Source organism: Pituophis catenifer, unplaced genomic scaffold (assembly GCF_029215685.1).
Source record: "Pituophis catenifer annectens isolate HBS135680 unplaced genomic scaffold, rPitCat1.0.hap2 SCAF_1, whole genome shotgun sequence".
NCBI classification, from domain to species: Eukaryota; Metazoa; Chordata; class Lepidosauria; order Squamata; family Colubridae; genus Pituophis; species Pituophis catenifer.
Window position 1 is genome coordinate 312352930 of NW_027256881.1, and position 12868 is coordinate 312365797.

The 12868-nt window shown below is 35.9% G+C and overlaps 1 protein-coding gene across 1 annotated transcript in view; it reads left to right on the forward strand.

The window, feature by feature from the left end:
- Positions 1 to 12868, forward strand: part of WDR25 (WD repeat domain 25) — a 63329-nt gene that overhangs the window by 39631 nt on the left and 10830 nt on the right. The window contains 1 exon segment of the mRNA XM_070931560.1: positions 5644 to 5774. Coding sequence (XP_070787661.1) covers positions 5644 to 5774 — 131 coding nt within the window.

Genomic DNA, 12868 nt, shown 5'->3' on the forward strand with positions numbered 1-12868 from the left:
AATTTCTCTTGGTTGTACAGGAAGATTTAATTTGGTGATAGACTCTCCAATTAAGTTGCAAATCCGCTTGAGATCTTAAAAGTAGATATAATGAGTATTTTTGATAGCAAAAATAACCTTTAGCACTGGGGTAGAGTAAACTAAGGGTGGCAAAGATGGAGCAACAATATGAGAGTGGACAAGAAATGTGGAGGGAGGTTAGGAATATTTTTTAAAATGGTAATATGCAAATTTTAGGAATTACATTACTTTTCAACAAGGTAGGAAAAATTGTTAATATTTAGCAGTCATGGTCAGATTTGCCCACTGTTGAGCTAAAGTTGTATAAGATTAATTAGAGGACAGCTATTGATTTTCCTGCAAACCAAGACTCTGCTTAAATGAATGAAATTAATGAAAACATATTTAAAATAGACTTACGTTGAATATTGCTGAGTAGCTGGTTTCTATTGATAAAACAACAGGGATCTTGGCAAGAATGTACCACACCTAGGAGGAAATGGCTTATAATACATCCCTGGTTGAGCATTATAGCATTCGCTCAATCCAGTGAAAAACAACTGCTTTTTGCTCCAGAACATGGCTTTCCCAAGTGAGGACAATTATATTAAATTCTTGGAGCACAATAAAACTGTAAAGGTTCTTGATATCTTTGCACATGTTGGTGAGGAGGATCAGAAACACTGCAATTCTGTTTTCAAAATAAATAATGTTACAGAAAGGACAGGTAAAGATTTTCTGTCTTTTTTTCCAAAACGTACTCATAACTGGAGTTTAAAATCTGTTTTGATAATGAACAAGGATTCAGTGTTTATACCAGATATAATTATTGTGAATAAAAATGTGTGATCTTGTCAGTGCACCTTGAATCACCAGGGAATAGTTTTATCATGTTATGAGCGAACAGGAGGAAGGATTACATCAAATTATTGTATATTGGGAAATGATTTCCATCTTAACCCTGTAAGCAGACTATAGAAAAACAACATTTTGCTATAAACAAGGCATTCATAATACATATTATTCAACAAAATAGGAAAACAATGAAAATACTGTAAATGTATTTGCTTTCTCACTTTAAACTGCATATTAACATCATTAGTTTGATAAATATAATGGATTTGATAACATTCAAATCCACATAGCTGAATTTCCCGGGGCATTAATTTACAGCTCTAGAAGGGTTGTTTACAAAGCCGATTAGTATTAAGCCACAGGATTCTGTAAAGATTACCACATACAATTAAATTTAGAAAAGAATGTATCCATGGGAACAGCCAATGCCTTACTTGAGAGTATATGCAAATCCTCATTTGATTTAAGAGAAAAATTCAGTGTCCCTCCCACACCATCTCTTAAATCAGCACAAAATAGATTTTAATCTATGGAGGTTTGCTGACAAATATATTGCATATTTTATTGTTTTCTTAAAGACCTAACAATCAGAGAAGAGAAGTCCAGTGGTTTCATTTAATGAGATAGCGCCTGACTCTTATGGGAGACATTGCTGAAATGTTGTTCAGTAGTGTACATGATGTTTATTTGCATAATTTACCTTAGTTAATTCTCTCAAATGTACAATATTCCCTTGAACTGCAGTAACACAGTGGAAGACTGGCTAAATCTATTTTCCACAGTACACTCATGTTGTTCTATTTGTGCAGGCTTCAGGTTGAAAAAGGAATGGACATTCACAAGATCCTTCAGGGCAGATCCATGTTTCAATAGCTCCCCCCCCACCACCCCACCTATCTTCTCTGTGTTATAGAATCTCCTTAATATCCTGCTTACACAAATTTTAAAATTATCTTTGGTGCCTCATTTCTCCACCTCTGTCCTTCCGCCCCTCCCCCACACACCAGCCAACAAATTATTCTAAGATGACTATTGCCAGCCTGGCGCCTTCCAACAATTATGTTTGCTGGATGTTGAGGTCTTTAGTCCAACACATGTGAAGGGAACTAGGTAGGGTCACAATATGCTAGTGCTATAATGTTATTTCAAAGAAGCCCATTTTATCTGCAGTGTCTGCAGAGACAATGCAGTACAATAATATATATTTGCAAACTGACACCTTTAAGTAATTTCTCGACTGTAATTTTGATTACAGAGCAGATAATTAAGCTTTCCATAGCCATCCATACGACAGAATCTGTGACAACACTGAACACATTTCATCACTTTTTTTTTTAACTGCGCTACTTCCTAAATTTATTTCTTTGAAATTCTGAATTATTTGTACTTAAGTTTTCTTAGTGGCTCAGGTTTAACTTTGCTATGTGTGAGAGTCTTAATGTTCTTTTGTAGCCAGATCTGCTGTATGATGTCATGTCTCTGTGTCATTTCTTTTAACTTCCAGATTGTCTTTCAAACTTTCAATCTTTGCATTTTTATAACATCTATAATATTATTCCTGACTATGGGTTTTTTTTTAAATAGGTTGTCCAATGATATAATTCTAAGTAAAAAAAAACCTGTCTCCTTTAATGGTAACGTACATTATTTGCAAATGTGATAAATCAACCTTACTGTCTTTTGGACAGCTCTCTTGCTCATTCAGCTGAGTGGGACTCTGGACTTCTGCCTTCAAATTCTTCTCTTATAGCACTTCTCTATATTATCATGTTCTTATTTTATATCTTTTGCTCCTATTTTTTTTTCTAAATTTCTTTCCTTATGTTTAATTTGTATTTTTTTTATGCTGTTCCCCAAACAGTATAGTAAATAAAAAGACCTCCATTCATAAACCTTTCTTCTGTATCAGTACCGTAATTTACATAATATTTCAATATGCAAGTTAACATGGTTTCAGCAACCGAACACCTATATGTAAAGCATACTTTGTACGCTGCCTAGAGTCGCATTTTTTGAGCTTCCTTGATATTTATTCTCCACAATATATCATAGACTACTTTTTTTTTAAATCAGCACTTACATGTCCTAAAAAATTTCATTCATTTCCTCATCTTTAGTAAACAACCTTTCAATTTACAGATTTTTTTTGCCATTTATGCATAACTTACAACTGTTCAGTCAAAGTTCATGTAAAAACCATGCTCTTTTGGGTATTAATTTTTAGATCCTTCTTATTGCATCTTAACACTAGCTAAAATTTGCTGTAAATCATTTGTTTTTAGCCAACAAAAGAGGCATCTACTGCATTAAAAATACACCAAAGTTCCCATCCCTTGTCCCATCATTACAAGCACACATTTATAGATTAATACATTTATTGTACTTCGCAATCAATCTTTATAGAAAAAATGTCATAATTCAATCCTATTCACTTTATCATAAGCCTTCTCTAAATCAACACACATTTTCTCATTTCAGTTTCATCTCAAATCATTTCTTCACTTCTTTTTAATTCCGTTCACTCTGCTGGACATTTTTGGCTAGCCCTTTTCATTTATTTTCAAAAATATATGAAGCTGTACCAAAACTGCTATCAAGTCAAGCTTTACATTATTTGCATTATATGCAAGCCAGGATCTCTAATCTAGAGATTGTCTTGCAGGCCAGTATACTGTTCATTAGATCCTATCAACTTGGAAGTATATGCAGTATATTTACTACCATACTTGCAATTTGGGGGTCCTCCTAGATGCATGACTCCTGGTCAAGGAGCAGGTAGCAGTCATGGCTAGGAGGACCTTTGCACAGATTTGTCTGCTAGTTGTACCTGTTCCTGATTTGGCAGGCTCTATTTACAGTCACTTGTGCCTTGGTCACCTCCAGATTGGAGCATTGCAATGCACTCTACATGGGCTGCCCTTGAAGAGTTCTCAAAAGCTTCAACTGCTAGAGAATGCAGTGGCCCAAACAGTCATGTACTTTCCTAGGGCAGCATATGTTACACCTCTGCTCCATGATCTGCATTAGTTACCAGTTTGTTTCTGGGTCCAATTTTTAGTATTTAAAGTCCTTCATGGCATGGGACCTGATTGTCTGAGGAACCCCCCTCCCTGGTTACATCAGCCTGCCTCATTAGATGCGGCAGAATAAACATGTTGAATAAGCAGAATAAATATTGGCCAGGATCCTTCATTTGATGGGACCCAGGAGACATGCCATTTTTGTTGCAGTGCCTGCCTTATGGAATATTTTTCTTTCTGAAATTAGACTAGCTCCTTTCCTCAGGTCTTGAATATGTTGTCAGGCCTGGAGCTGGCAGGCAACTGGAGACCTGCTCACATGGTTCCATTATTGAGATGGCCATTTGTATCCTCTCTCTCCTATGGCTTATATTTCAATTTTTATGATATTTATTAGTAAGGTTTTTATATTGTATACTTTTTCTTTTTCTTTTTCTTTTTTATTGATTTTTATTTGCCGCCCAGAGTTGCCTTTGGTGAGATGGACAGCTACAAACATTTAGCTAATAAATAAATATTAATCGATAAATGCTGTTGTGCTCTTCAAAGCAGTCCTCAAATCCACCTTCTTTAGGAAGTTTTTGGCTTAAGTTCTTAGTTCTTATGCTTTGATGCAACTTAGTATGTAAGAACACTTCCTTTAGACTGTTTGCATTGACATCGGAATGTGTTTCAAATCTCAGTGTTCCTACAACAATAGAATTATTATCTAAAACTTCTTTTTACTGGTTCCATGCTGATTTGTTGCAAACCAGAACAAAACTGCTATTTTCTTATGCAACATTGCAGTTCTGCAGAACTCTAGAGAGTAGTTGACTTTTCCATGGGTAGAAATCTTCTTTCACTGTGTCTCCTGACCCTGAACTTCAGCTTCCTGATTCTGGAATCTATAGATATAGTTTAGTATCTCTCTCTCGCTGCCCCCAGTTTGTTGCCATGGCAGCATTCTACCATATCTATTGGTATTGCCGGCTACAAAAAATGCTAACAAGTTATCCTTTCACTTTTGCAGCTTGCTAGAGGATTTTAAATTTAAGAAAAAAAGGAAGCTGTGCATCTGAAAATGTTTTCCTCATAATAACCACTCCAATTTTTAAGTATTTTTGACAAATGATCATAGATGTGTACATGACATGAACTCAAAATGAGCATGGGGGCATTAACAATTTTACATGCCTCTTACATGAAGTGAGATGATTTTTTGTTACTTCGGGATTTGTGTTAGTTTAGAGGCCTGGCAGTGGATGAGGAACTTCTGTTGTATATTTTTACCAGTCAGTTGAACGGGAGCACTGTTTAGTTCATGATGTACCCTGCATATCCTTTAAGATCAGACAGAATGATTGCAGATCAGCTTTGAAAAGTTTTGGAGGAACTGAAGAGTAGAAATAATGGTTTTTCTTATTTTCCTTCTGTCAAATTTTAGATTATAAGATCCCCAGAAGACCAAAACAGTCCTGAAATATTTGTAACAAATATCACTATACATTTGTAAAGTGTATAGTGTTTACAAATAAAGAAGTATAGTGTTTACAGAAATAAGAATAGGGGTGACAACATTCAAATAGAGTACCTCCTCTGAAATTCATTCATGTAAAATCCTTCTATATTATTCAAAAGTCTTGTACCAAAGCCTTTAATAAATGCTCTCATATTTATTTTATCATTATAATTTTACATTTGGCTTACAATATGGGAATACTATGTACACTAGTGTAAACTCTTCCAAAAAAAGTCAATCTTGATGTTCCTTCTGTTGTTATTTTAGGAACACAGCTTTTTAGCAGCAAGAATGAATTTCGAATCAGCACCCTGACATTTCATCCTCTTGATCCAAATGTTTTTCTTTGTGGAGGATTCAGTCCAGAAGTTAAAGCCTGGGATATAAGGTCTTCTAAGGTAAAAATAAAATTGAAACGAAAATTATTTGTACTTGCTTTTGATAACTATTCTGGAAATAATAAATGTATGTGGATAATACATTCTCTCTAAAACAAAAACTGAATAAAGAAGAAAAAAGTAGGAGCATGTTTGATAAGTTTGTTTTGTTTTTAATTTCCTTGTCACTTACTGCTGTGCATATTCTGGCAGTTGTGATAGCTATTAAAAAGTAATTTTCACCTGTAGAAACTGATTTATTAGTAAGGCATCATTTGCTGAAATAAGCAGCAATTTGTGAATTTTTGAAACTGTCTGCCAGAGGGGTATTTTTCCTGTTTTTCTGTTCACCTGCAAGAACCTTTAACATTTATTTGTGGATTTCTAATGTTAGAGTCTGGATCTATCATCACGAAGTTTGATATCAAAACACCACTCTGTTTATCTGAGGAAAATTTGATTAAACACAGTGGGACTTACTTCCAAGCAATCATGATAATGATGCACAGTTACAGAACATATAATGCTCAATTTACAGGAAGTACTACACAGAAGGAGAATATGATAATTAACTATTATTTCATATGGTAAAAGTAAGAGGTTGCATATAAAAGGAAACTGACTAATTACCCAATAATAATTGTCTCTCATTATAATACGGTAAAGGGCAGTGATCAGGTTCTCTAGAGAGTAGTCTAAGGCAATTGAATATGATGTAAGTTATTTTAAGAACTAATATTTTGATGCTTTAATATCCATAGAGAGATAATCACAAGAAAGAACATGTCTGCTCTAAGCACATATTTAGAATATTCTAGCATTTGTCAGCCTTACTAAAATCCACACTTCTGGCCCCACTGGATTTTCTACCAATATTCAACTTGGAAGTTTCAAAACCCTTTTTCATATGACTTCTGAGTTTTTCTCTATTAATAATAATTTTACATCCTATTTACATTTAAATCTCTCTTGTCCCAAGTTTTAATATTCTTATAGCATTTTTGATTTAAGGACCTCTTCATCAAAATACTTACAATATGTTTCAATATTTCTGATTTATTATTTACAGCCAGGTTGATTCTAATGTTATGCAACTCAGGTCACTTGGCAAAATATGCACATTGAAACAACTTCTTTGTGACCAGTGATATGTTAGAGGTGGATGGGTAGGGAGATAAGGATATTTTTTGATAGCAAAACAGATTGCAAAACAGGTATTGATATGGGAAGTATAGAATCTAGCAACCTTAGTACAACATGCTAGCTAAAATGGTGATAGTTATGTTGGGCCAAGTATGCCAGGTGTAACTGCATTGAAACCTGCAACATCTGCTAGAGGAGACCCATACTCAGTGGAAGGCTACCCTGACCATCACAGTGTTGAGCATCTTCAGACAATCAGGAAGCTGAACCATAAAACAAATTCAGTGGTCATTGTTTTTCTCCTGCTTTAATTTTAAAATTACTTCCATCCTCAACAGCCATGATAAAGGGGCCCATGACCTTTCCAGGAAACCATAATGTGAATGCTCTGATACTGACTCTCAGCCTGCCACTGTCATACCTCCAGAAAAATCTGCTGCTATCAATGTTCCAATAGCAAATCTTCTTCACAAATTACAAAAACAGCAGCACCTAGACTACTATGCCCAGGCCCATCAGAGTGGAATTGAGACCACTCATAATAATCCTCCTCAATAATGAATATTGAACATTGGATCAGAATCTTTTACACTTGTAAGCCTAGTATTACATTCCTGTTGGACTTCTGTGTGGGTATAGTCCTGAAACTGTGCCATGACATCCCATTGGTCATTTCAAGATTCTGCCCTCAGTGGCCAGAGATTTTTGGTGGCCACATCTCAGAATGAAGGTAGAGCAATATGTTCCTTTATGCCTTGTTTGCTGTCTCTCCAAGGCATTCAGAGGCAGCTAGTTGGAGAACTCCCACCATTGCCAACACCAGAAAGACCTTGGCAAACCTTGGCAACCTCATCACAGAGCTATCTCTGTCAAAGGAAGCATTCTCACCAAGATGGTTCATTTCATTCCTTGTACAGGCTTACCCACTGACAAAAATGTGGCAAGTATCTTTTAAAATAACATATTCCAAATATGTTTCAAGTTTCTTTTTATTCTACATGGGTTACCAGAACACCTGATGTCAGACTGGGGTCCACAATTCACTTCTTGGTTTTGGCAGACACTCTGACAGGTTGACATGCAACTTCATCTTTCTTTGGTTCATTATCCACAATCAGATAAGAAAATATGCTTCACTTCCCATTGTCTTGGATGCATCTTGCATATTTTTATCAAGTTCATGTTCCTTACTCTCTATAATACAGGACATCCCCTTGCTTTTCAGAGGGTCTCTAGGAGATAAAGCAGAAAATAGCTAGATCGTAGTTAAAGGAAGGCAGAACATATATCTGACTGATCATGGGTTTATACTCAGGTTCTGGCCTTCTCAGTGTTGATAGGAGAAGCAAAGGATTTCTTCTCCTTCTTACTGCATCAGTGTGTTGTCATCCAGTATCATTAAGGTAACTAATTCCGTTCTGGGAAGGATCTAATTGCATTTGTAACCACTTAACACATCATTTTGCTGATGAAGTCACTCAGAGTTGCTCAAGTCTGGATTTCACTTGGACAGAGTCTATTGTGGCATCTGGGACCTCTTGCCAGGATATCTGGGATTCATTTTGACCATTATCTTATCTACTGAGAAAGTAAGTGGGATGTTTTTGACAATATCCTTTGCTACTTGTAACCTAAACCTTTGTCCCTCCTGGCTTCTTTGTGTGCCTAGAGGAGGGTATATTCTCTGGATCTGGAAGATTATCAGTACCTCTTTTGGGGAGAGGGTGTTTCTAGCAGCTTCGAGCGAGGTTGTGGTACATTTTCTTCTTAGGAGTCCCTCTCTAGATTCAAGCTTCTTTTTTTAGCAAAGGTTGCGGAGACAATGCCAATGCTTTAAGTTTGGCAAGGTCAGGAAATAAAAGCAGCAGGGATTTCACAAATGTACTTTATTTTTGTGAGCAAAATAATAGAACCTTGGAGATCTGTTGGAGTTTTTCTTTACCACGTTCTTATACTTAACAAAAACAAGATGTTGATTATTGATCAACTGATTATTTTCAGTTTCTTTCTCTCACTTTCCTCTTTCTCAAGATTGAATCACCATTTCCCTCTCTTAATGGTTCATTCTTCCTCCCCAAAGCCAGTTCTTCATTCTTTCCAGGATTAACTGTAGAGTGCCCTAGATGAAATGTTACCCTTATCAGTCAGGATTTAGGATTTTTGGGTGCATTAGTGAATTATATTTGTTAAGATCTGGATGGGAGGTAGTACGTCTGTCCTGGTCCTGTTAAATATATCAGTACCATGAACCCGGGTATCCTTTGGGGCCTGGAATTTGGGGGGCACTCTTTTAAAGTAGTTCCAAACTTTCTTTAATGGCTGGATCCAGTTAGAAATGGTAAAGAAAAAGGAGGTTGATTCAGTGGCTGCTACCTTGTTGGGTGCCACAGGGGGCTGGTTTTCTTCCTCCAACTCTTTAATATCTGCATAAAACTGCTAGGTGAGATCATCTGTCAACTTGGGATGCAGTACCATCACTATCTCCTTGATATCCAACTTTGCATTACTATTTTGGGATGCACTGGTGAGATAGATGAGATCTTATCCCAGCATCTGGAGGCTGTGAAGATCTGGATGGGACAGAACAGCTTAAAACGGAATGCTTGCAAGATGGAGTTACTGTTTTGTCCTTCAGGATGCTTGAGAGCTTCCAGTAGTGAGACTTGTTGGGGAAGCATTTATCCCTCTAGAAGTAGGTCTATGACTTGAGGTTTCTTCTGTCTCCTGTTTGAACAAGGGATATGCATGTAGATTTGCCATGTTTTGATTGAAAACATAATAGATCATCCTTTCACCCTGTACAGTAGATACACGGAATTACCTATATTTAAATTATATTAAATTAAATATAGTTTTGAAATAAAAGAAGCTGTCACTAGTCTATATGTAAACAATAGACATATATATGTATCCATGCAAGCACTCAATTCTTATCATTTCCCTTTTTTCCACTTTTCCAATAATGTCTGTTCTCTGTTGTACTTTATTTAATTCTTGATGGTGTGCAAAGTTCCTTTGCTTGGAATGTTGGTATTTTGGCAAGCAAATAGCAGTGACTGGCTAATCCTTTTTTTTTAATATCTTTGCAAAATTTCAATAGATGGAATTAAAGCAAAATAATAACAGCAAGGGAAGTAATGGCTAGCTCATGCTTTGGATTGATTTATGGTGTTATTAGTTAGGTGAGACTGTTACATTTTATTCTTTTCCAGCCCCGTTGGCCAGCTATAGGACACTGATAGCAGCATGTAGACATATACAGAGCAGAAAGGCTGTGCAGCTTTATGCTTGTCTATTGGCAGAAGACAGCATGGTGGTGCAGTGATTAGAATGCAGTACTGCAGGCTACTTCTGCTGCCTGCCGGCTGCCTTCAATTTGACAGTTCAAATCTCACCAGGCTCAAGGTTGACTCAGCCTTCCATCCTTCCGAGGTAGGTAAAATGAGGACCCAGATTGTTGAGGGCAAGAGGCTGACTCTGTAAACCACTTAGAGAGGGCTGTAAAGCACTGTGAAGCGGTATATAAGTCTGTGCTATTGCTATTCTTCTCTTTTGCTGCACGTCATCCCAGGCATCCTTTGCCAGAGTGCCGAAGAGGACAGAGAAATGCCTCTGTTCCTCAAGCATTGCAGCTGGTCATTAACACAGTTAAGTCACATGTATTGTAGCAAAGTATGAATCAGCTGACATTTTTCATAAAATCCATATACTTAAATACCATTTTTGGGTTTTGCCTTTCCATTAAAAAAAATGGAAGTTGTTTTTTTTTTTTTTTTGCTTTGCTGTAAGTTGGCACAGCCCTCTTTCTTTTCACATACTCCTCCTATGTTTCCATTGTAGCCCAATAACAATTTCTATGAAAATTGCAAAATGCTAAAATAACAAGCTTTTTTCACTTTTCTCCCCTTCTTCCTCTTGAAAGATGTATTTGACTAGTCATAAATCACTAGGCTTAAATTACTGCAGCTCTCTGTGTATGGTATTTCAATATATATCTATTTTCAGATTTCATTATTTTTTTCAGTTACATTGAGCCTGATTGTGCAAACCAAGAGGCACATTTTCCTCTTTTCTTTTTCCATTTCCATATCTTTACAGTCATATCTGGAATGGGAGGAAAAAATGTTCTGCCTGGCATTTCATAATTGGGAGACCATAATGTACTGAATTTACCCTTAATTTGAAAAGTGTTGGCTGATGACCTTCCAGTTGCTTTGCGATGCATATTCAGAGTGCCTGTCCTATAATATATGCATTTTAGGTAGTGGTTTCTCATTTTAAAGGATCCATGAAATATTTTTTTCTTATTTACATGCTAAAGCTTTGATCCTGTTTTTCCTTAAATTGGATTTTAAGCCTTTCTGTTTGTCATGCAAGTCAGAAAAGCTGCTGACAACTCTTTGAGTCTATATGAATTTTTTAAAACCCATCTCTCCTTTTTTTCAGATGAACAAGCAATTTGTCAGTCCTTGGTTTTTGTTTACTTTAATTTACTAGAAAAATCATATTTACCCTGTGATTCCACAAGGATGAATTTGAGAGGTTCATGAGAACACTAAGTTTAATAAAGAGACTATGCCTAGTCCTTATCATAGGTGAAGACATGCTTGAAAGTTTCTGGCTAATTCCTACTGATAATCCTAGAACATGGAATTAAATAATAAAATTCAGAGTTAATGTGGTAACATTTTTCCTTTTTCTTAATGAAAAACTTCATATCAGTTTGATTAAAATGTTAGAATACCTAATTGTGGCCAATTCATATTTCTTGCTAACCTTATCTGGCTTATTGGTCAACATTTGTACTGAGCAGTCTCCTATTTTAAGGACAAAAGCCCAGAAGTTTGTTTTTCAAAATGAAATATACCCATTTGCATTGATTTTGTTGGCCAGTCAGACCATTTTTGTCCAATAATAGTAGATAAAAACGTATTCTGAGACCTCCCTTGTGCCTAATAGTATGATTTATTATCACATACATAAATTCAAATATCCAACTATTCTTTGTCCTGATCATAACTTTTAGGAGAGAGCACATTTACTTTTAAACTACTTGATTTAGATATTAGAGAGAAATTGATTTAATTAAAGATAATAGTATCACTCTGTGCCTCTAGAAAGACTACAAGGAGTTAAAAAAAGATTACAGGCTTACAAATAAAGGCTCCTCCATTTCTTCCATATGGAATATATGCTTGTCAAAGAGAAGACAAGGCAATAATTCAGAGGTAGTGAAGTGATACTGATGGACTCCAGCCACAATCATCAATTTATTTGAAAACAAATTTCCTGACATTTACTGAATTCTCAAGTTTACTTGGGTTTGTTTGTTTTTTTGGATGATGGATGCTCTTCCAAACAATAAATTAGTAGCATAAAATGTTACCCATTATCTGTATTTTCTGAGGAAGATTTGGGGCCTATTGTGGCCTTCTTGTAAATAAAGATGATGCCAAAAGCTGGTGCTTGTCTTTCCAGCATTTTTTTTTAATTCTGAAGAAGCAAAATGCTGCTGTGTTCCTTCCCAATCCCTTGAAGTTGACAGATGAACAGCACAAAAATAGTGCTTTGACTTCAGCTTTTTCATTTGTTCATAACGTTCAAAGTTCCTCAACAGCTTTCATGTGCCTGAATGATCTTTTATGGTTATATGGTTAACAGCTGTGTGATCAGACAGATGTATGAAGGTCTGTTTGCCTTGGAAAGATTAACCAGCACCCATTTTAGCAGAAACCAGGATCAGATAAACAAGAATAATCAAAGAAGAAGAAAAAAACTTCATTCAAAACAACAACAACAATCAGGAAGAAACAGTAATCTAATCAGAGTAGACAAGCTATCACATATAAACAGTCAGCAAACTTTACTTCGCATGCGTTGATGCTAATACCTAGCCTACAGAAAGGGAAGCAAGCTCAAAAAACAGCAAGAACACAACACTTATAAACTTAACAGACATCCATCCTTAGATC